We start from the raw sequence: 25,091 nt of genomic DNA, 5'->3' as shown, positions 1-25,091 counted from the left end.
GCCACCGCCGGCTGTAATCCGACGGCAGCAAAAAATGACCAGGGTCCTGGGCTGGGCAGTCTCTTGGCACTACGGTCAGCCCAGCAGGCGGCGCTGTCCGGCCGCAGTGGCCGCGCCTGTCCTCGCTCTGATTGGCTGGGGCCGTGGCCCGCGCCCACGGCTACCCTCCGGGTCCGCCAAGTGCAGCGGTTCGCCAGCTCCCGCCCCAGTCTGCGGGCCTCCGAAGCGGCGGCTGGGCCGGAGCGGCGCGGCGGAGGGGACAAGATCAGGGCAGGACGGAATTGGATAGCCGGGAGAGCCCCGCACACCCAGCAAGATGCTGTCCTGGCGGCTGCAGACGGTGTCCGAGAAGGCTGAGCTGCAGGAGCTCAACGCCCGGCTCTACGAATACGTATGTCGAGTGCGGGAGTTGGAGCGCGAAAACCTGCTCCTGGAGGAGGAACTGCGCAACCGGCGCGGACAGGAGGACCTGTGGGCCGAGGGGCAGGCCCGCTTCGCTGAGGAGGCGCGCAGCTTGCGGCAGCAGTTGGACGAGCTCAGCTGGGCCACGGCACTGGCAGAGGGTGAGCGCGACGCTCTGCGACGCGAGTTGCGGGAGCTGCAGCTGTTGGCCACCGAAGCGAACGCCGCCCGCGGCCGCCTGGACGCCGAGCTGGGCGCTCAGCAGCGCGAGCTGCAGGAGGCGCTTGGCGCGCGAGCTGCCCTCGAAGCTCTGTTGGGCCGACTTCAGGCTGAGCGCCGCGGCCTCGACGCGGCCCACGAGCGCGACGTGCGGGAGCTTCGCTCTCGCGCCTCCAGCCTGACCATGCACTACCGAGCCCGCGCTGCCGGCCCCGCCGCGCCCCCGCCGCGTCTGCGGGAGGTGCACGACAGCTACGCGCTGCTGGTGGCCGAGTCGTGGCGGGAGACAGTGCAGCTGTACGAGGACGAGGTGCGCGAGCTGGAAGAAGCGCTGCGGCGTGGCCAAGAGAGCCGGCGCGAAGCCGAAAAGGAGGCGCAACTCTGCGCCAAGGAAGCAGAGGCGCTGCAGCACGAGGCGCTCGAGCTAGAGCAATTGCGCGCGCGGCTGGAGGATGAGCTGCTACGGATGCGCGAGGAGTACGGGCTGCAAGCGGAGGAGCGTCAGGTCAGTGCCCGGAATGCCCCCCTCTTCCTGTGGCCCCAGCTGGTCACCATGCTTACGGTGTGGGTGGGAAAGCGGGGTTCCAGGAACCGCAGCCAGTTCACTCAGGGTCGGAGCGCGGCATCAAGGGAGGATAGGGCCGGCTCAAAGGGTACCCAACACTTTGCAGCAGGAGCCTTCAGGGTCCAGCAGCTTGCCAGCCTTGGAAGAAGAGTGTGGTCCATTGGTCTTTCAACTCTTCAGTGGTCTAGCTCGGGGTAACAGGTGCCGTGGCTAGCTCAATCCCCATCATCTTGTTGGATTGGCAGCCAAACAAGGATTGTTGTTGTTTTGTTTTTTGAGGTAGTGGGGATTGAACTGAGGGTCTGGCACATGGTAGTCAAGCGCTCTACCTCTGAGCTACAACCCCAGCCCTATTTTTAAATTTCGAGTCAGGGTCTTGCTAAATTCCTCGGGGCTGACCATGAACTGGCAATCTTGCCTCAGCCTCCCAAGTAGTAGGGATCACAGGCATTCACCATGGGGCACAACTTTAAATTTTGACATGACTGGGCACATCCCAACAAACGACCTTCTTGGCTTTAGGTTTTCCTAGTCACCTGTGCTCTGTATACCTAGTAAACTTGGACCCAAAAGTCAACCAAGAAATTTCTCTTGATTTCCAGAATTGACAGCACATTCCTACTTGGATATGTCAGTGTGTTGGGAAGTTTCAAGGCAATGGCAAGTCCTTACGTGGAGGCCTCCCAATCTTAAGTTGGTTTCCAAAACGGTTTTTATTTTGTCAGAATGATTTCTCAGATAGTTGTGGCTGCCTTATTTGTTCTTGAGAGGAGCAGCAACTATTTTGCAGGAAAGGTCCAGAGTCATTTTGCTCACAGTATGAGCTGATGTCTGATCTCTGGGTAGTATAAAAGTCGTGGGAAAGCAGGTCCCTGTGGTGGATGTTATTACAAGTGCAGACTTCTATAAACAGTTACTATTTCAGAGAAGCAACGCCCTCACCCTCTGAACCCAGCAGGGTCACCTGTGGTTGATTTATTGTCTGTACACACAGTCCAGTCTTAGTGTTTGGCTCTGGCCCTACCTAGCCTCAGCCAGGGTTAGAAATGTTCTTAAATCTGTAGTTCTAAGGACAATAGTTTGAAATAACGTCAGCACAATTTCAGAAAGATTTTAAGGGAACAGTTTGCAGCTCTGAGCTAACGATTTATGATATGGTGATTTTGTGCTTTTTTTAAAAAAAATAGAAGTAAAGGGCACTTGTGGGTATTGATATAGAATGACTGGGGTGATGTGGCAGGTATCTACAGAGAGTCACCAAATATCTTATTATCTTTGGTTCCCTGTACTGTGCTAGAGTTTCAGTATCCAAAGAGCTAAAGACTAGATGGGCAGTCATAAAAAGTAATATGGGACTAAATTGTAGGAAATTTTGTCTTTTGGGTTGTGGGCTTTGTTTGTCTTCATTTCATAAATCAATTTTGGCTCGTTTCAGACCTTTAAGCTCTGGTTTCAGTGTTCTTTTTAGCAACATAACCCTTCACCTCTAATGAAATCTTCAGAGGAACATCAAATCTCAGGTGAAAACAGAGTTCACCTGGCTGGAAGAGAGATGGGCACTTGGAAGTGTTGTTAGAATCACTGTCCGTTTCTTTCTCCATACAAGGACTCTGACCACCTAGGGAAGTGATTCCCTGAGGTCACATCTGACTCAGAATAGGATCCCATCCTTAACTCTCTATCCAGTGATATCTCTGTCTTGTTGGAATTTGCTTCTTTCCCCTAAAAGTAATAAGGAAAGAACATTTTGATAAGGACCTGGTTTCTTGGTGTTTTTTTTTTTTTTTTAGTCCCAGTTTATGGAATGTTACTAGTTATTACTTTATCCTTATCCTGAATCTTTCCCCAGTCAGCAACGATATTTCAAGTTGTACTCCAAAAGATTAAACACCATAAAAATGCTCAGAATTATGTCAAAGGTATTTATGATTTAATCCCAAGCCTCTACTTTATTCAGATTCCATACAAGCTCAGTCTGTGGAGGCTAAAAGCTGCTTTAACTGATTTCCTGTTCACAGTGTTTTATTACTAACAGTTAACTTCTATCAAAGTGCTTCCTGTAGCACAGGTATCAAACACTTCATGCATATTCACTCTTGATCTTTACTCCAAATCCTAGCCCTATTTCATAGATGATGAAATGGGCATATAGATCACCTAGTCTGTAAGTAGCTAAAACAGGGTACTCTTCGGTTTGATGCCTGAACAACCAATCACTGGGTCACATTTCCTCTCTTTCATCTAAGAGAAACCTCTTAAAGGGGTCAAATACCCATCCGTGATTGTAAGATATGAGTATAGAGTTTAGGGTGCTGTCTGGGATAGAGCTATAAATACTTAAGTAGCATCCAATTTATGCTTATTATTATTAATACATTTAGTTTTTGTATTTTGAGTGAGGTAATCACGGTATTTAAGTCCCTTTAAGCTCTAATGTTCAGAATTGTGAGTGACTCGGACATTTGCAAGCTCTTCCTATCCTGTCTGTGTGATGTGCTCAACAAGGGGCAGCTTAGAAGATTTGGTAGAATGAGTTAATTCTCTTGACATGAACAGCAGAGCACTTTCCCTTGGTGTGGAACTTGATTTTACCATCAGTTGTGTGGAACTTGATTTTACCATCAGTTGTGATGGTCTCCTAAAGCTCTCTCCATTGCAGCTGGAAAAACTGACATCTCTCCCAGGTTTTTTGCAACATTAGGTGAAACAGCTTTGCTTGGGCTGGAATTAGCATTCTGTGCCTGGTTTCTAGCCCTCCAGACTGGTCCTTAGCTTGAGAACTTCTAGCAAAGCAGAGTCCATGTCTGAAGCTTTGTTCTATCACCAAAGATTAGTTGTGATTTTGGGGGAGACTACTGGGAGTCAATCATTCTTACTTGTTCATCTTCCTGCTTCCAAAAATCCAAGAATTTTTCTTTGACAATTTAGGAAGAGCTGACTCACATGGAAATGTGGTTGGAATGATACTAATTTCAGCTTAAGCTCTGTTTCATTTTCCTCATTTGGTGGGGCATAGCAGTCTTCTGTGTGTTTGGGGCAGGGAGAGAGAATCTTTGTGCACACCCCTTTGGTATAGCTGAGCCATCTTTATCTACTCAGGAGGTTTGTGGGTAGAGAACTGAGTTCATCTGATTTTTCTTCTAAGTAATCTAGCAACACTTGAACTTTGTTGTAAGGAATAAATTACTACAAATTCTCAAGTTTACTATATTAGAAAAAATACATGGTGTGAGCACACATACACTCATTCACATGTATTTATAGCACATTTTATATTATAACCTTGTACCTGAATTTATATTCCTTGTAGAACAGGGTAACATAGATGTTAATACTGGGACTTACTACAGAATGTGTGAATGTCACGGCTAAATTTGGCAACTCTGTCACTAATCAAGGCTGTCATGTGGTTTGCTTTGGTAAACTGCTTAATCTGCTTATAATGCTAGCTTTGGGTTCCCTTAAGCATATTCATCCTGAGTCATTAGTCAGTGGTTCTTAAATTTATTCCTTTGCTTTAAAAGTTAAGTGTGTTTTGCTTTTAGTTTCTAGCACCTGTTATATAACAAGAGAACCTAACACAGTCATCAGCTTAGAAATGAAACTGTTGTAGAAAGCAAAACTATTTACATGCTGATCTTGTATTTTAGAATGATAAATCCAGTGTGAGATCTTAGTTCAGATCATTCTTTGGTTTCATAGATACTACGAATTTCTTCTGGACTCTCAGTAACTTGCCAGGTGTTTAGGATGGTGGCTAGATTCTAGCAGCAATGAAAATACATTTCTCTCCCGAATAGTCTTATGTTTTCAATTCTAAAGATAAGTGCTTATAAGTGTGGTTTAGTTTAGTTAACTGTGTTCGAAAATACTGCTACTTTCCATTCCATAGCAGAAGTTATAAGTATATGGACTTATTTCAGGGTTTAAATGTTTTCTTGATTAATTATTCCCTAGAGTGACTAATTAACAACTATGATGAAAACACAAAGTGTAGAATGTACAAATGAAGCCATTGTGTGCGCTAACAAAAAGATATTGTGGACCTAAAATGGTACATTTTGAGGAGGGTAATATCATTTTGATCATTTTATCTTAAGTTAAATTCACCAAGATCCCACTTGTAACAAGTGTTACAAGTGTGCTATGTGACTGGCATTTGAGGGGCATGTGTCTGGAAGCTGAATGCAAAGGGTAGCTCCTGTCTAAGGAGGGACAGGCCAGGTGAAGGTAATTAGCCAGGCATGAAGGCACCAAGAGAGTGCTTATTAAATAGCTGTGCAAGAACAATCCAGAACAATCATTTGTTTCCAGAGTATATTTCTTCCCTGATAATTTTAAAGTAGTTTCTCTAGGTGAAAAAAAAAGAACTCTGCATCAGTTTACGTGATAATTATTGGAGAAAACATAAGTTTTAGGGAAATTTTAGTTCATATCTGAGTGTCTCCAGTTTTAAGTATTGTAAACCCCCTTATTTCTGGTTGTGGCCTATTTTCAATTGTATATCAATTGATCTGTTGGATATATTGGCTTTCCTAAGTAGACTGATGCCTGAAATTGTAGAGATGATTTAAATAAACACCTTAGCATTCATTATTATCAGAGCATCTGAGCAGAGAAGCCAGTGATCTATCAAAATCCTCCATAGGCATTAAAAAAATCTTCCAGGAGTGTACAAGAGTACCCTTTTCCCCACATCCTTGCCAGCACTCATTGTTGTTTGACTTCATCATGGCTGCCAATCTTACTGGGGTGAGGTGGTATCTTAGGGTGGTTTTGATTTGCATTTCCTTGGCTGCTAGAGATGGTGAGCATTTTTTCATGTACTTGTTGATTGATTGTATGTCCTCCTCTGTGAAGTGTTTGTTCATGTCCTTGGCCCATTTGTTGATTGGGTTATTTGTTTTCTTATTGTCTAATTTTTTGAGTTCTTTGTATACTCTGGATATTAGGGCTCTATCTGAAGTGTGAGGAGTAAAAATTTGTTCCCAGGATGTAGGCTCCCTATTTACCTCTCTTATTGTTTCTCTTGCTGAGTGCAGCCAATTTGGAAAGCAGTATGGAGATTCCTGGGAAAGCTGGGAATGGAACCACCATTTGACCCAGCTATTGCCCTTCTCGGACTATTTCCTGAAGACCTTAAAAGAGCACACTACAGGGATAATGCCACATCGATGTTCATAGCAGCACAATTCACAATTGCTAGACTGTGGAATCAACCCAGATGCCCTTCAATAGATGAATGGATAAAAAAATTGTGGCATTTATACACCATGGAGTATTACGCAGCACTAAAAAATGACAACATCACGGAATTTGCAGGGAAATGGATGGCACTAGAGCAGATTATGCTTAGTGAAGCTAGCCAATCCCTAAAAAACAAATACCAAATGTCTTCTTTGATATAATGAGAGCAACTAAGAACAGAGCAGGGAGGAAGAGCAGGAAGAAAAGATTAACATTAAACAGAGACATGAGGTGGGAGAGAAAGGGAGAAAAAAAAGGGAAATCACATGGAAATGGAGGGAGACCCTCATTGTTATACAAAATTACATATAAGAGGTTATGAGGGGAATGGGATAACAAACATGGAGGGAAATGAATTACCGTAGATGGGGTAGAGAGAGAAGATGGGAGGGGAGGGGAGGGGGGATAGTAGAGGATAGGAAAGGTAGCAGAATACAACAGTCACTAATATGGCAGTATGTAAAAATGTGATGTGTAACCGATGTGATTCTGCAATCTGTATTTGGGGTAAAAATGGGAGTTCATAACCCACTTGATTCTAATGTATGAAGTATGATTTGTCAAGAGCTTTGTAATGTTGTGAATAACCAATAAAAAAAAAAAATCTTCCAGGGGCTGGGGTTGAGGCTCAGCAGTAGAGCGCTCGCCTAGCACATGCGAGACCCTGGGTTTGATCCTCAGCACCACATAAAAATAAATAAAATAAATATATTTTTTAAAAAAATTTTAAATCTTCCATATAGAAGAGAGACAATATTTGAAACCATCCTTGCAATTGATCACCTGTTTAATAAGACTGGAGGTTTTTCACCTCCTTTTATGCCCTGAACTGTTGCCACCTTCAGTTCGACCTAGTTCTTGGATCTAAAAGCCCTTCTGTTCTCTTCACAGAGGGTGATCGATTGCCTGGAGGATGAGAAGGCGGCCCTCACCTTGGCCATGACTGACCGACTGCGGGACTATCAGGAACTTTTGCAGGTGAAAACTGGCCTCAGTCTGGAAGTGGCCACCTACAGGTAAGGATGCTGTGCAGGTCTGTCTTGAAGTCAGTGGTATAAACTCACTGAAGCATCTCTGTGGCTTTGTGATATAAGCAGAGAGCATCCTTTTCCATGGCCAGGTGAAGAGTCAAGTCCTCTATAGCTGAAAGGATGAAGAGGAAGAGCAACATCTTGCTCAGATCACTGGCCAGGGGTCCCTCAGAGTTGGCAATAGCTGAGTCTCATACCTTTGCCTAGTGTTTCTGCATCTTCTAAGAGCTTTGTACTTGTCAACTCACTAGATCCTAGGAGTTGGATACCTTGTTTATGGAGGAACAAACTTAACTCAGAAGTTGCTGAGCTAGAATATAGAGTGCCAGGATTTGGACCCAGGACATCTGAATCCATCTGCCTGTTGTGCTGTTCCTTCAAATTCCAGGGTACTGATGCACACACCCTCACCCCCAGCATCAGTTTGGCCTTGAAAAACTGCATCTGCACTATGAGACTAGTATGGAACTCTTGGGCAGCTGGCTTCATCAAGGTGTTGACTTGAATTCAGTATAACCAATCCAGATGGAAAGGTCACAGAGCACTCAAAGAGGCAGGGTGTAAGCGGGGCACAGAAGGCAATGGGTCCTCTTCAGAACCTGCTTTGTGTGACCTCTCCCCAGGTGGTCATCAACCTTTGGTTGAGATGGTGCCCTTTACTTCCTAGCAGCTTCATGCTCGGAAGGGCCCCAGAGATCAGCAACGTATTATGGAAGGACAGAGACCCGGGTTCCCACTGGTAACAATGGTAACAACAGCCAACATGATGCAGTCGGTACTGCCTGTCAGACATGGTGCTCAGTACTTAGCAGCTCTGCTCCTTGTCACTCTCTGAGGTGAATGCCAGGCAAACCTTTTATAGGTGAGTGAGAAAGGCCTGGAGTTCAGGGCTGCAGGCCAGTGGGCAGGGCTGGAGCCAGCCGAGTCTGATCCCAGGTCTGTGCCTTCCTCACCAAACCATGGAAAGTGGGCACAGTGCCCACTTCATTTGCAAGGTTGTAGGTGTGAAGAGTTTGGAAAACCACCCTGGCAGACGAAAGGAAAGCATGGTCATCAGTGCCGTGTTGCGATGAGATCATGCTTAACACTTTTGAGAAAGTTGACCTTCCTCCCACCCAGGCCTTACTCAAGATAGTAGATGGACACAGCCTCACAGGGAAGAGGGGCTGATGGTGGTGTTGCCGGGGCTGGAATTGCTCCCACTTGTGACTTCCCAGCAGTGGCCATTGCGCCTGCCCCTGCCTAGTTGGCAGTCATCCCCCTGTGAGCTATCTCATTGCAAATCTCATGTGAAAGGGAAAGGACTGGGGCTCTTTAAAGCCTAAGGCACATTTTTCTGTGTTTCTGACCAAGGCCAGCTCTCAAAGATCTTCAACCCTTCCTGGCCCAACCCTTCCTGGAAACTTCACAGTGGAGGAGAAGCATTAAAGTGATCATAAATAACAGAATTGCATGTCTATGGTTTCCAAATATAGATTCGTAATTTATAAATGAATGTATAATTTGATAAAGTAAACATAAGTAGTAAAATGAAGACAGTGAATGTCATAGTCCAACACTGGAGATTTTCATCAATCCCTGTTGGCCTGTTTGTAGCCAGAAAGGTCAAGCATCCAGCTTGGCAGGTGGATAGGAGAATGAGACCTTTCAGTGCCAGAAGACAGGAAGGTCACTGCCTTTGTCTCCTGCCTGATAAGTGGTGATCAGGAGTAAAAATGAGGCTGGGCTTGGGACCTTGGATACCAAGAGAAGAGGAGACATGGTCCTGCTGAACCCCCTTTCAGGCAGGGTCTGTGGTTGCTCCCTTTTCCCTGTCACCAGCATTGCTGTGTGGGGCTGGAGGTGCTCATCTGCCTGATATGCAATCACAGTTTTTTCCTGCAGTATGAATGTTGATTGCACCAGCATCTAAGTGGTTACAGGAGAGACTCTCAGATGCAAGATGGAGTCTCAGCCTGAGCTGTACCTGGGAACCCCCTGAAGACCCTGAGAGGGCATTGACCCAGCCCAGAGATTCTGATTGGATTGGTGTGAGGTAGGACCAGGTGTGGTGGTTTTAAAACCCCTCTAGGTGATTGTTGGGCACTGCCAGCATAGAGAACCACTGGTCTAGAGCTTCCATACTTAGAGGATAGTCTGCACCCAGCCACAACTGCAGCATGATTGTAAGCTTGTTGAAAATGCAGAATCTCAGGCCCACCTCCAGCCTACTGGAGCCTGGAGGGCCTTATAAAAAGATGCCAGGTGATTTGTGTACACTCTGCAACCCCGGAGTGGGGGCATTGGTAAATGCTAAGCCTGTCCCACAGCAGTCTGGAGTAGGAGACCAAAGATGGATTGCTGTTGGAGAGGGGAAACTATGGGGTGTAGTACAGGCTCACACTGGGCATCAGTATGTCTGCAGCATGTGTGGCCATCCACTCAGGGTCACATTGGATCTGTCTAGGGTCACAGAATCCTGTAGAGCCTCCTGAGAGTGGCCTGAATTAGATGAAATTTGAAGCTCTGAACATCCTAGATAAGCAACACTCATTCCTTGAATCCTTATTTTGCAGATTCATGTCAAAATGAATATTCTAATTCTTTCTAATGTATTGTTGTAAAAATTTTCAAACATAAGAAAAGCTGAATAAGCACTCCTGTACCTGCCATCTGGATTGTCCAATGAACTAAATTTGCTTTATCTCATGACTGTCTCCCTGTCTATCCCTGTATCATCATCCATCCTGTTTCTGATACATCCTAAAGTAGGCTGCCTGGACCTCTGATTGTTACTGCGTGACAGGTAATAGCTCCCTTTTGTTGAGTACTTGCCACGTCTTAAGTGCTTTGTAGATAGTATCTCCAATTTTTATAACTTTTCTGCCAAGGCATATTTTGCATGTGATGAAACCCAAGCTCCAAGAGACTGTTACTTAAAAGATCACACAGCTAGTAAGTAGAGAGCCCGAGATTCTAACCTCAGATCTTTAGCCAGGGCTTTGCCTCTTCATGCCTTGCTGACTGTCCTGTTAGACAGAAAGGTGTTGGATGTAGTGGGATGCTGTAGGTAGAAGATGGTGAAGACTTTGCCCCTGTCCTCAACTGTAGGATGGTGCAGTTCTAGTGCAGTAGAAGCCCATGTGGCATGCAAGGAAGGCTTCCTGGAGGAGACAATGCTGGGTTTCTGTGGGAAGGGAAGCCCATATGGAAGGGCTTTCCAGGCTGAAGGAACACTGTGTTAGTTTTGCATTGCTGTGACCAAAAGATATGACAAGAGCAATCCACCAAAATATCATGGTAGAAGGGTATGGCAGAGGGAAGCTACTCTACTCATGGCGCGTGGTGACCAGGATACAAAGAAAGTGATGAGGTTGGGGTCACAGGGAAAATGGATCCTTTCAGGGCATGCCCCTACTGACCCACCTCCTTTAGCCATGCCCCACTTGCCTACAGTTCCCACATCAGTCCATTCAAATTAGGGTGGACTGATTAGGTCACAGCTCTCCCAATCCAATCATTTTACCTCTGGACAATTCTTCATTGACACAGCTTTTGGGGGATACCTCATGCCAATCATAACAAGCATCTCCTGGGTGGGAACCTGAGGACTGAGCTAGCATGGCCTATGTGGCAGTGCCAGGCATTTGGGGATCCCTGACCATCTTGGTTTTGGGGACCTGTCATGGAGGATTGTGAGTAATGGATAGACAGGAGCCTGTGAGGCTGTCTTATGAGATGGGATGTGGGGCCCTCAGGCTGCTTCAGAGATACAGGACATGTAGGATTCAGTGCTGGACTCAGGATTGAAAAGGTATGACCTTTGTGGCCTTGGTGTTAAGAATCCTAAGCTGTAGATAAGGGGGCATGGACCTGTGTAGCCTTGTGTGTGATAGGAAACAAGTATAGGTTTCTGGAGATCACAGGGGTTGCGAGACTTGGAAAAGTCTTCTGGGAGAAGGAGAGATTGGCCAGGGTCTTGAAGGATGTGGGGGAATTTGCACAGATATAGGGTGGAGGAGGTGACAAGTAGGGGAAATGTGGTAGGAGGGATGCTGTTTAGGTAAAATGTCAGGCAGGATATGAAAACAACAGAACGCACGTTCTCAAGAAAGTACTGGAGATGGTTCACTGCCAACTGAAAGAGGTTAATAAATATGGTTCACAGACAAAGAAATTTTCAAAGAACATGGAATTTGGGTTTTTCCTTGAAGTCAGTGGGGGAAGCAGGGACTTAGGAATTGGACCAGCAGGTAGGCAAGAATAAATCAGAAAATGAGTGGAAGAAGGAGACCCAAGGTAAGTGAGCAGAGATCCAGGAAGGTGATTGTGCAGGGGCCTCAGATATCAGGCTGCTGAGTTGGGGCTTTCTGCAGCAGGCAGGAGCAGCCCCCGGACCAGCAGCATGGAGTGGGCAGACAGCCACAGGCAGGTGGGGAGCCAAAAGCTTAGGTGTGGAGGTGGAGGGGTCTGTGGGCAGGAGGCAGGGAAGACTCAGGAGTCTCCTTCTTTGGAGTTCTGGTAGTGAGGGCCTGATATAAGTGACTGTGGCAGCCACAGCAGTTCCTGGCTGGTGCGGGAGTCAGCAAGGAGCCCGAGGGACTGTGGTATTTCTGGGCAAGAACGTGTGAGAAGTGTGCCACCCAAGGGTGCTATTTCAAACTAGATCACCCACCACAGAGCCCTCTCCATAAATAGGTGCTTACAAAGAATTGGTGGTTGATAATCTGAAGATGACAAAAATGAGAGCAATACCCAGAACCCACAGTGTCCCAACCCATCTCTCTGTGGCATGAAGATCTGGTCCAGCTGCTCTCGGCTGAGAACGGGTGGAAGCACAGTTAGAAAATAGGTAGCTCCCCTGCACAGCAGCGGTGACGGCAAACTTATCGTCAGCAAGAACCCATTAGAAAATACAGTGGGAAAAAAAAAAAGGTAATCAAAAGTGAAAGAACAAAGGCAAGGAAAAAAACTGAAAGCAGAAACTGCAAATCTGAGGAATGAGGAAACTGTACAATGGATAACAGGAAGAAGGCTCATCCTGGATTTTTGGTCTGGGTGACAGACGATGCAGTCTTGGTCAGATAAATGCTTACACCCTATATGCACGTATGACACACTACTGGTGTGACTCAGTGCCATGTACAGCCAGAGGAATGAGAAGTTGTGCTCCATTTGTGTACAATGTGTCAAAATGCATTCTGCTGTCATGTATAACTAATTGGAACAAATTTTAAAAAATAAAAAAAATTATAATGTTTTAACTTTTATTTTTTAGGGGGAAAGGAGTACATCATATGATGGTTGCTCTATATTTCACCTCAAAACAAACAAAGAAAAGCAAGGCCAGAATGATTTCCCAAAAGAAAAAGCCTGAAAAAAGTTTTGCCTAGCCAGCTATGAAACTGTAATGCAGAAATGTACTGCCTGGGGTCTTTAAGGCAAAAGTCCTTTTAAAAGTTTAATTTAGAAATAATAACATCAAAAAATGTTCTTGTGTGTCTGCACAGGAGGGTTGTGAAGCTTCCAGTGGGCAGTGAGGGTGTGTTTTAACTGAGGGACAAGGCATTTTAGTCTCGTCTAGACTTTACTAATCATGAAGCAGCATAGATAACTCCTAATGCTTACAATCTTATCATTCTCCTGATATTTCTGGTTGCTCCACTATTTTTTAGGTCGCTTGTACCTTTTCATATGTGTTCAAAGGAAAATATTTCTTAAAGGGTTCTCAATGTCTGAGAGAAGTACATTTCATTTTCTAAAAGTTAAATCCTACTTTTTTGGGTGAGCACAGTGGCATGTACTTGTAATCCCAGCTGGTGGGGAGGCTGAGGCAGAAGGATAGTAAGTTCGAGGCCAGCCTGACAACCTAGTGAGACCCTGTCTCAAAATAAATTTAAATAGGGTTGGGGATGTGGCTCAGTGCTAGAGTGCTTGCCTAGCTAGTGGGAGACTCTGGGGTCAATACCCAGTATTGCAGGGACTTACTTGCTCTCTAGGTGACATATTTGGAATGAAGAAAAATTTTATAGTTTTAACAATATATAGTTGAGAGGATAAACCAGTATGTTTGGTTGCTAACTAAGTAAACAAATTAACACCCAATCAACCATAAATTTAAATGATCAAAAGTCCCTTGCCTTTTTAACTCACTTTAGTTAACTGAAAATCGTTTTATTTCTGAGGTTGAAGAGGAGGTGGTGGTGGTGATGATGTGATAATTAACTTTGAGCACTTATATTGTGACAGCTATTGTTTTAAGAATTTCTACTTATTTACTTGATTACCACCACAAACCTGAGTTCTCCCCATTTCAGAAATGGGGAAACTGAGTTAGGGCAAGTATAAGTGGTAAAACTAGGACTTGGTGGGTCCAGGATTTGAGTGCAGGTTTTCTGCCTCCAGAGCTTGGTCCCTTATGCACTTGTTGTGCCGCTTTTTCCTGTTCTATGAGTAACCTTTATGTCTCTGTTAGACTCCCTGCCCCCCGTCCCCCCCCCCCACACCCAGGTCTCTAGTATGTATGTTAGGATGGGATTTAATACTGTGATCACAGAGAGAATCGCGGGAAATGGCCCAGCACCACCACCTCCTTGTTATCCTTCACATAAACCCCGTGTCCTTCTGACCCCTTTAAACTGAGTCTCTCCTCCCTTTTCTCCTCCCTTTTATGCGACAGTCTTCCTAGTCAAGTGACCTCCTATGGGCCAGGGTCTCCGGTGATCCAGGCAGCCCTTCTCCATCTGAGGAGTTCACCTTCCATTATGTGCAATGAGGAGGCTGAGGCAGGCGGCTCAGAGGCTCCTCTCCCACCTCTCAGCGTCCCCAGCCTTCCCTTCCTTCTTCCATGGCTCCACTCCTGTGTTAGCTAGGTAATGCCATGTGAGCCATCCACAGGCCCCAGGGCCAGGGCAGGCTCCATACAGAGAGTGCTTCTAGAAACATCCCCTGCCTGTCCCTGTCCCCTCCCTCTTGTCCTCATTTATGGGAGGTGTACGGTGCTGTGGCCTTGTGCCCACAGTGCTGAACAACAGCAGATATGCCTTGAAATTCCATTAGGATCATCTATTCTGTGCAGACAGCCCTGCCTTGGGGCCAGTTAGGATGCCGGGTGGCCCATTAGGGCCTGGAGCCTGGCCAGAGGCCACATTACAGCACAGTGGGTTTGTGCTGGACTTCTTAATGAGGCCAGAGTCCGTGGGGTTTTCCCCGAATGTTTGCTTGTTTTCCTGCTCGAGGGGCTGCCAACCGGTGGGGCTCTGTGAAAGGCTCACTAATGGCCTGTGATTCAGGGGTTGGCACCCCTCGCGGTCTCCAGGGCCTGGAGGCAGTTCTCCACCACCACTCTCAAAATAACCAGGTTTGATGGGCGCCTCCGAGAATGCTCTGTGCTTTCCTTAAAGAAACAGTGGTTTCTGAAACTGTTCCTTGAAGAGTGTTAGAGGAAATCTCCTCTGAGGTTTTGTTTCCGCCTTTGCCCTGTTAGTCCCAGGGTTTGACAGGGGCAGGATTCCGTGCCTACCACTGAGGTGCACATGCTGCTGGGGCATGAATTAAATGACCAGTATCCAGCTGTGCTTGTTAGACCTGTGCTGGGCACACAGGGTAGAGGAGGTGACATGTGCCTTGCTTCTGGGATCCAATCATTGACGGAGGACACAGATGAGGGGCTCTTGAAGGAAAGCACTGAGGGGCTGTTTTGGGTGAAATCACAGGAGACGTTGTATCACTTTCATGAATGTGGTCTGGAGGGTCGGTCTGCAGGATTTGTATTTTTCTGAAATTTGTATGAAATGCCACTGTCTCTGGCCTCGTGGGAAGGCCTACTTCATGACAGGGGAAGGGTTGGGCAAGCCGGCTGCCTGGGTTTGTGGCTCACTGTTTTGGTAAGCTGTGGTCCCCTGGCCAAGGTGCCATCTCTACACTCCATCCAGCCTTCTGTAGAGCAAGGGTGCCAATCAAGACCCTGCCTAGTGTGGCAGCCAGGAGCGCATGAGTGAGTGGGCATGAGAGGTAGAGCTGAGCTGGGTGCTGAGAGTTGGCCAGAGATAAGAAAGGTCCTGGGTGTGGGAGGCGTTGGTGCTGCTTCTCAACCCTGTTCCAGACCACGTACCTGTCTTGCCTACCTTAGCACTCTGCTCAGGGTCCTAAACTCAATAAAAGCTTGGTGGTCCGAATTTCCCCGCAAAGTAAAACAGAACCACTCTCCTTTGCGGGATGGAGGTAGACATAGCTCCCCCCAGGGAATCTGTCATCTCTCCTCTGGGGCGTGCCATTGATGTCTTCTGCTCCCTGAACCCCTCACAGGCACCTTTCTTCCTGGTTTATCCTGATGAAAGGGCCTGGGGCACCTGAGTCTTACTCTAGAACCTTGAGCAGGCTCTGAACTAGAACTTGGCCATCTCCCTGTGCCCTCCTCTGGCCCCCTTAGCTGTAGGATGCTACCTTCTCTGCTGTTGTAATTCTGGGGTCCAGACCCCTGGAGTCTGGCTTTTATTCTGAACATCTCTCTTATGATACAGACCCCAGAATTTTCTTGGTGATGGAAGCTGTTTGTGTTCCTGGAACCTAAACTGCTTGGTCATGAGGGTGTGGGATTAATGGGAGGTGTCCTGTTTCCTGGCTCCCATCCTGAGTGGAAGGCTGGGGCTCTGGCCTCTGGTGTTCTTGCATCTGCACACATGTGCGCTTCAGTGTCCGCTTCTGTGGCAAGCCCACCCGTGCATACCTCAGCAGACCCCTCTTTGCCTTCTTTGCTTTGTTCCAGCTCCCAGTGAGTTTCTGGCCTTTGTGGGGATCACTATGGTTAACTCAGTAGAAATAAATCTCAGTGTGGTTTGCCTGAGCTGCCAAGTCCCTGCCAAGAGCTGGGCTCCCTCCTCTGTTTTCCTGCCTGACTCTCAGTAGTAATATCAGCATTTCCATGTGGGCTGTGGTTCTGGTTGCCCTTTGCCATATACAGTGTATTTCTGAGAACTGGGGTTAGTGACATCACATGTTGCTCTAGCAACCAAATAACTGTTGCGCCCACAGCTACCAGCAGCCTTGGGGGGCCTCTGGGAGCCACCAGTTGATTGGCAGCCCTGTGCTAACCCCCACCCTACCAGTATGCCGGGTCTGTCGAGCCCACGCCTACCACAGTGCCGGATCTGAAATGGTAGATGTGAGCAACAACTTAAAGAAGACACTGTAATTTTAGAATCTTGCTGCTAAGCATAGCCAAAGAAATCACCTAGATGGGTGCTTTCCATTATTTTACTGTAAGAGACAGTAGATAGTAGATAGGGTCCTCAGGTCTTCCTTTTCCTTCCTGCCTGCCTCCCTCTCTCTCTGTCTCTCCCCCCCACCCCATCTCCAAGGTGTCCCCAGGAACTCCATTTGGAAACCACAGATACAGTGTAGCTGCCTTACTTATTTATGCATGGTGTCACTGTTCTTCAGGTCAGCCCTCTGTAGTCTGCCCCCAACCTGCAACTCCCATGAAGACCCCGTAGGCGTTGAAGTTGTTCTGGGCTCCAGTAGCCCAGGGTGAAGTGCTGGCCTGGGCCCCTCCCTATTGCCCAAAGAAGCCAGACCTCGTCTTCCCCGCTGCACCATCTATGAGACACCACGTTGTGCATGTCATGTTCCTCCTTGCCCTGGGTGGGGAAGGCCTTACAGAAGGACTTTGCTTTCAGTACTTCTGAATCCCTAGCCCACTCAGTTTCTTCAGCTGCCTGGTATCTGTTGAGCATCTGTCAGGTGGCAGGAGCTGGGCTGGGCACCAGGGATTTGGCTGTGAGCATAGCAGTGTAGCCTGGGGAGGCTGGTGAGTGGGTTGACCGTCCATGGTGCAGCCCCCGCCCAGCCATATCTCCAGACACAAGTCCTAAAACACATAGCACTGTGACAATGTGGTCACTGACCAAATGCTACCCAATATATTTTATAAAAGGCACATCTCTCTGTTTTTTTTTTAATTGTCTTTCCTTTCCTATTTATTTGTTTATTTGTTTATTTAGAGACAGCATTCCACTGTGTTGCCCAGGCTGGCCTCAATCTCCTGGGCTCAAACGATCCTCCTTCCTAGGCTTCCCAAGTAGTTGGAACTATGGGTGTGGGCCACCACACCTGGCTGTTTACATTTTTTAATACATTATTTTTAAAAATTATTTTTCCAGGGCCTTGTTGGAAGGAGAAAGTAATCCGGAAATAACAATCTGGACTGAGTACACCGAAAATGTGCCACAAGGTAAATATAAGAGAAGCTAATTATTTAACTTGAAAGACGCTTTCCATCTGAATTGTCCTTCTGTGAGTAGAGAGTGAGGTCCCACTGATCTGGAAGGACAGGGCTTGCCTATGTTTTTTCAGGTAACAGTTCATCTCTCTTTTACATGCCAAATAGATTTCTTAGTTTAATGGAACATTATTTAAATTACAATGTTGATGAGATTGTGTGGGAAAGTGCTTTTAAAACTCATGTGCTCATCAAGCCAATATTTTGAGATATTCCCGGCCAACATGGTGAGGAGCCAAAGTGGCAAGCCAGGCAGAGTGAAGCGTGGTGAGGCTGTGGACATGGACCTGTGGATCGTGCCCTTGGAGGAGACAAGCTTTCCCTTTCCAAACCGAAGTGTTAGGGTTGTATCCAGTTTGGGAAGATACTGTTTGGGCAACAGCAGGTGGTCAACATTCTGGAACCTGCTACCTGGGCAGAGGCGGGGATGGTTATAGCATTTCTCCCACCATAGGTGTAGACAGCTCAGGAGCTCTGTCTGGGTGCCCTGAGCACTCTTACTTCAGGCCCAAAGCTGCAGGACAGGGCTATCCTTCCTACAGCTGTAGAACCAACACAGGAGAATTTGATATTCATTTGAAAGACCCTAAGGACCTGTAAGATAATTTTAAAAAGATTTTTTAAGCTTTATGTAATTTTAAAGGGATTCTAGCTAAATAATGGCATATTAAATTATATATGGTATGTTTAATATAAAGTCATCTCTTGGAGGCTGGGGATGTAGTTCAGTGGTAGAGCACTTGCCTAGTGTGCACAATCTCCAGCATTGCCAAAACAAACAAACAAACAAACAAACAACTCCCCCCCCCCCACAAGTAAGTCCTGGCTCAGTCATCCCTTGGTATGTGGAGGAGATAGATTCTAGAACACACCTCCACCCCTTGTTTATCAAAATCGGTGAATGCTCAAGTCCCTTGTATACAATGTTGGAATATTTGCATTTAACCTATGCATATCTTCCTGTATACTTTACATCAACTCTGGATGACCTGTAATACCTAATATAATGTAAATTCTATGTAAGTAGATGTTATACAGTATTGTTTAGGGAATGATGAGAAAAAGCAGTCTGTACATGTTTAGCACTGATGCATTTTTTAAAATATGCTTTATCTTCAGTTGGATGAGTATGTGGATGCAGAACCTGAGGGGACCATAGCTATAGAGCCAACTGTCTGCCTTACTCTTGTAGTTTTAGTCATCATTGCTCCTAATAGGCCCTTCCCAGATTTGATAGGTCACTAGGTTCAGAATAACAATTTTGGTTCTAATCATTTGACTGGAATGGATTTGGACTTAGACAATGTCTGCAAGTTTGCTTTCTAATTTTGAGAATAAGCCTTAAAAAAGCAAAGCTGTCCATGTAGGTGGCCCTTAGTTGACCTGCCTGGTGTCAGTTAACATCTGACATCTATAAAACAACAATTATTCATTCACCAGATTTCAAGGTTTACCACATTTTTGACTTGTACATATGTAAGTCTGAAAGACTGTGACATACCTAGAGGAAGGGCCCAGGGCTAAGCTGCAAGGAGGCCCAACATTCTATGAATGGGGCTTGATTATAGTTTATAAGTGGTGACCTTGGAGCCCAGGAAGAGGGCTGATGGATGTCTCTGTTAACTTGTTTTTTTCCATCATTGTTTTTTTAAGCTTCTTGAAGGATATAGAGATCTCATATTTGTAACTAAATTTACTTTAGCATTTACTATTATGCCAAAGAAAGCAGCTATGGAATAAAAACTACTAGTTGTGAACTTTTTAATTAGACTTTAGGCTTCCAAGTAGTACTATGTCCTGCAGAGTATGTACCCATCAACTCTTTGTTGAATAAATCTATAGGTGAGTTCCCAGGTAGGGAATTGATCAGCACATATTAGTACACTTATATATGACTTTTGTCATATTGCCTAAACTAATGTTGTCCACTTGCTCACAAGATGATAGACCTGAAACGAGTCTGTGATCATCCATATTAATCTTGCTGAACCTTAATTAAATGCAGGTGTTTCCTAGGGGTTCATCTTCTGGCATTTTTCAGTTTAATATCAGTATTTTGGCCTAAAAAGAGGAATTTTTGTGGGAATTTTCCTGGCTTGGTCTCTCTTCTATGTCTTAGGATCTACCTGAAGGAGATCTTTGGCCTTGATTGTCTAGAGGGAGATCAAGGGGAGAGAGCTCTCTGCCCCAGCTCAGCTGGATGGGGTGTGGGAAGACACTAGGGGGCACTCTTGGGAGGATGGTGCTTTGGCCATGTTAAAGCGCTGGCTGCCATGCCTAAGAGCAGGTTATCCTGGTGGCGTTTGGGCACCCAAAGGGTGACCCTATTTGTGGATGGTCCAGAGCAAAGCTGGAAGCCTTAAGATTCTTCTCAACTCTAGGATGGTTGTCTCTCCCGGACAGAAGGTAGGGTTGACAACTTTTTGCATGGGCACTTTATCAGATGAGGAGGTTGTCACTTGTAAAAGGAGAAGAAATCAGGAAGCTCAAAAGAGTTAAAGTCTTCCATACCTATTGGCCCCGCAGGGAAATCAGTAAAAAATAAGAGTATATTAAATGGAGGAGAGCTATACTATTTGGTGTTCAGTAATTACACACTTTATAATTATAGAGTTCTTCTCTGCTGAAATAAGTAAAATAAATTTACCTCAAAAAGTAGAAATTAATGATTCTGAAATATCATAATATTGTGAAATTTCAGCTGCAAAACCCAGCACCTCTGGCCTCTCTCGCATATGTGCCATGCCTTATAATCAGATCTTTGATATTTCTCTTATGATGAGTGAATATTTTAAAATTAGGAACTGGAGAAAAGCGTTAGGTTGCAGTATTTGTAGTGCTATATTTTATTGTGACAGAATTTTTTAAATGACCCCCCCCCAAAAAAAGAAAATTGGGGGACTAAAAATGTTTTATTTACAGGGGCCTTCCTGTGGTAATAGGGTATATTATGTTGAGAGGGATTTGACCTGCACTAGTGCTTTTAATAAAAAAGATAAATGATGCCTGTCATCTTAATGAACTGTTTGTTCAATTTCTACAGAATTCAGAAACGAATCCTATCGATATACCGACTCAGTATTACAGAGGAAAAATGAAAGAAATCTGTTTCCAAGGCAGAAAGCCCCCTTGGTGGGTTTAAACCACAGCTCCACTCTGTATTCTCATGGGCACCTCGGATCTCAGACCACCAAGTCTGTTGGAAGTGAAGCCAGAAGAGGATATTCTTCCTCCGTCACTACCCGGCAGGAAAACTCTTACGAAAAAATTGTCAATGGTCAAACCAATTTCCGAACTTTCTCTCCAACCCCCAGTCTTCCAAGAACAACCAACACCCAAGTTAAAACATTCCCCAGTAGACCCAAACCCGAAGGTACAAGGGATGCCCCCACTTATTCAGGCAAAGAGTCCACCGTTGCCCGCGAGTCGTACCAAGAACGCAGGGACAATGTGGGAGCAGGTGTTGTAGAGAGCCCTCGGCCAAATGAGAGGACCGTCACTTTGGGAAAAAAAATAGAAGTGCAAACCACCAGGGAGCAAGAAAGAAATCGATTAGGAGCCATCAAAATTAAGCCCGAAGAGAAAATGTTTGATTCCAAAGAAAAGGCTTCAGAGGAAAGAAACTTAAGGTGGGAAGAACTGACAAAGTTGGATAAAGAAGCCAGAAAGCGAGAAAGCCAGCAAATGAGGGAAAAGGTCAAAGAGAAGGAATCACTGAAGGAGAAAAGTGTGAAAGAAAGAGAGATACCCGTTAGTCTAGAAGTATCCCAGGGCAGCAGACCCCAGGTGTCCCCGAAAGGCTTACAGATGCCGGAGAAGAAGGATGCTGGTGACAGTAAAGCGGGAGAGACGGTGACAAAAGAGACAAGGTTCAGGTTGGGCACCGGCGACACTGCTAGTTCCCTGCCAAGCGATTCCATGACAGAAACCATAGCAGAAAACATTGTCACCAATATCCTGAAGCAGTTTACCCAGTCTCCCGACACCGAAGTGTCTGCTAATTCTTTCCCAGACACAAAAGTCACTTATGTGGATAGGAAAGAGCTTCCTGATGACAGGAAGACAAAGACAGAAATAGTCGTGGAGTCTAAACTGATGGAAGAAATTGATGTTTCAGACGAAGCTGCTCTGGACCGCCTTTTAGGCAAGGATGTCAAGGAAGTGGGGCTGAAGGGAAAGTCAGCAGAGCGGATGATAGGGGATATCATCAACCTCAGTCTGAAGGGAAGAGAGGGGAGAGCGAAGGTTGTCAACGTGGAGATCGTGGAAGAGCCGGTGAGCTACGCAGGCAGTCGCGGGGCAGAGGAGTTTTCCACCCCCTTTGAAGTGGAGGAGGTTGATGATGTGGCTCCCAGCTCCAAGGGGCTTGTCGAGGAAGAGGAAGATGATGGAGACACCAATGTCATGTTCTCAGTGAATCAGCATCAAAGGACCAAGCCGCCCCGGGAGAACATAACACACGTGGAAGAAGTGACGGAGGCAGGTGACTCAGAGGACGAACAGAGTTATTTTGTTTCGACCCCAGATGAGTACCCCGGGGGCCATGATGGAGATGAAGGCTCCGTGTATGGGCAGATTCACATTGAAGAAGAATCCACCATCAGGTACTCCTGGCAAGATGAAATTGTGCAGGGGACTTGGAGAAGGAGAAAGAAGGATGGCACAGTGGAGGAGAAGGAGGTGGAGACCCTGGAAGTTCCAGCAGCCTCCCCGGGAGGCAGCAAGGGTTCTGCTCACTGGAAGGAAGAAGCTAGTGGTGAACTGCATGCGGAACCCACGGTCATCGAAAAAGAAATCAAAATACCACATGAATTCCACACCTCCATTAAGGGCGGCTTCTCCAAGGAGCCTCGGCACCAGCTGGTGGAGGTTATTGGGCAGCTGGAAGAAACCCTTCCTGAGCTTCCTGAGCGCATGAAGAAAGAGCTGTCTACCCTGACCAGAGAGGGTCAAGGGGAGCTGGGGAGTGTTTTAGTTGATGTGAAGAAAGTCCAGGCCTCCGACGGTGGGCCTGTGACCTTAGTTGCTGAGGTCAACCTCTCACAAACCGTGGATGCTGATCAACTGGACCTAGAGGAACTGAGCAGAGATGAAGCCGGGGAAATAGAGAAAGCTGTGGAGTCAGTGGTAAGGGAGAGCTTGACCAAGCGACATGGCCAGTCACCTGGAAGCCCAGACAGGGAAGGTGGAGCTGAAGTGTCAGCTGGTGGCATTCGCTTCAAGCGCTGGGCCACTAGGGAACTGTACAGCCCGTCTGGTGATCTGGATGACTCCGGCAAGCCCTCTGCCCAAGGCCCGGTGTCAGCCACAGTGAAAGTCAGCAGCCCCAGGGGCTTCGTGCAGTCTCACGTGCTGGAGGACGTCAGCCAGTCCAGTAGGTACATTAAACTAGGCCCCACAGAAATCTGGAGGACTGAGCAAGTCTCCCACGGAGGACCCACCGCAGAGGTGGCGGAGGTAAGTAGTGACCTCAGTCAGGCAGGCAGCTCCGCAGGAGCCAGCCAGTCTGTGAGGCACTTCATGGTGGGTCCCCATCCAAGTCAAGTGTCCACAGAAGTCATCCTTCAAGGCCCGATCTCTGCCTGGCAGGAGGCAGGGGGCAAAGAAGAGCCTGACCTGGCAGAGCTGTCCACCACAGATCCTGAGAGATCGGAGAGGCACAGCACCTTTGGCTCCAGGCAGTTTCATGCTGAAAAGGAAATTAGTTTTCAGGGTCCCATTTCGGGGGCAGTGAAGGTTGGTGAGAGTTTTATAACTGAAGAGTCAGTGGGTACCCAGACTTCTGTAAGGCATCTTCAGTTAGGCCCTAAAGAAGGACTTAAGGAGGAAATTCAGTTTATAGCCCCCCTTTCAGACAAAGTGGAGTGGGATATCAGAGGGGAGTCTGTATGCACCCAGGAGTCACCAGGGAGCAGCACATCTGTCAGGCACATCGACATCGGGCCTCTGAGGCAGCCAGCCACTGAGCTGACAGTTCCCCAACCTGTGGAATTTGGTGACTCAGAATGCATCGTCCAAGGAGAGGGCTCACCAGGCATGGCCCAGGCCACTCGTAGTTATACCTTGGGTAGAAAAGTCCTCATGACTGAAAAGAGCACATTCCAAAGGCTTGTTTCTGAGTCTCCTCAGGAGGGTAGTGCAGGGGACACGTCAGGGGCAGAAGTGACATCAGGTATTAGCAGATCCTTTAAGCACATTCAATTAGGTCCTACAGAGACCAAAACCGCTGAACACATCGTCATCCATGGACCCGTGGCCAAAACATTTGCTCTTGCTGGTTCTGCAGATTCCCCTGAGCTAGGTGAGTTAACAGGCAGCAGCACAACGCTAAGGCACTTTGCACTGGGGCCCAAAGAAACTTCCTTTACTTTTCAGATGGACGTGAGTAACACAAAGGCGATCCCCCGCTGGACACCAGAGGCAGGGACAGAAGTGGATGCTCACAGTGTATCTGACCATGGTGTCCGGAGAGATGCTGACAGTAGGAATGACCGGGCAGCTGGCAGGAGCTTTCAGGCCTCTGCTGGGGATGGAGAGAAGGGTGCGGAGCAGGCGGGGTTCGATAAGACAGTGCAGATGCAGAGAATGGTAGACCAAAGGTCAGTGATTTCAGATGAAAAGAAAGTTGCCCTCCTCTACCTAGACAATGAGGAGGAGGAGGAGGGTGGACACTGGTTTTGACAAGCAGAAATACTTTGTTTTAAATGGCATCTTGTTTGGAAATACACTAACATGCAAAGGCCTTACTTTATGTGTAGGGGGGGCCTTATTATCAAAACTGCCCCTATTTTGCTTACTTTAGAGAACTCTGAGCAATGCCAATTGACTCCAGAGTTTATCTGAATTTCAGATTAGTTCATGCCTTCAGAGGCTTTGGAATTTTAGTTTTGAATTGGGACTTTTGCCAAAAAACACTTTTTTTTATCTTTTTAATCTTAAAAACTTCCTTTTTCTCTACTTGTGGAGATAGTTTCTGCCAGTTTTGCACCTGGTCACAGACAGAGCTTCCATCTGTTTGATACTGTGACTAATCATCTATGAACAAGATGCCTAAACATTAACCAGATTAAAATAATATATTTAAGAGTCAATTTTGTTTGCATGTGCTAACATGAAATAATAAACTAACATTTTAAGGGAAAGATAAGTACATTTTTACTTTCCAAAGTCTTTGAAATAAGCAAGACTATATCTTAAAAAAAAATCAAAATAATTTCATCTTTAGAAAAAAGTCACTTGTTAGCAACTTAAATTCATTTTAAGACTTAAATGAATTGCTTTCTATGTGCAGAACTTTAAAAAACATAGTGTTTTATTTATGGAGAGGACAGCTGTAGTCTACTGCGATGTTTCAAATCAACATACCTGC

The 25,091-nt window shown here is 46.3% G+C and overlaps 1 protein-coding gene across 2 annotated transcripts; it reads left to right on the top strand.

The window, feature by feature from the left end:
* The first annotated feature begins 183 nt into the window (after positions 1–183).
* On the top strand, positions 184–24,846 carry SYNM (synemin). 2 transcript variants are annotated; one of them, XM_081289802.1, is made up of 5 exons: positions 187–1,126; positions 7,325–7,449; positions 17,604–17,674; positions 20,766–23,179; positions 24,098–24,846. In XM_081289802.1, exons 1-5 carry the CDS (start codon positions 317–319, stop codon positions 24,401–24,403), a joined length of 3,726 nt encoding a protein of 1,241 aa, XP_081145928.1. In that variant the 5' UTR covers positions 187–316; the 3' UTR covers positions 24,404–24,846. The 2 variants fall into 2 exon arrangements, with proteins under 2 accessions (XP_081145927.1, XP_081145928.1); XM_081289801.1 differs by having other exon boundaries at positions 184–1,126; positions 20,766–24,846.
* Positions 24,847–25,091: the final 245 nt, after the last annotated feature.

Source organism: Spermophilus citellus, assembly GCF_964194105.1.
Source record: "Spermophilus citellus genome assembly, chromosome: 4".
Classification (NCBI taxonomy): Eukaryota; Metazoa; Chordata; class Mammalia; order Rodentia; family Sciuridae; genus Spermophilus; species Spermophilus citellus.
Note: the sequence above shows the minus strand (reverse complement) of the source record. Positions and strands in the feature narration are given on the sequence as shown.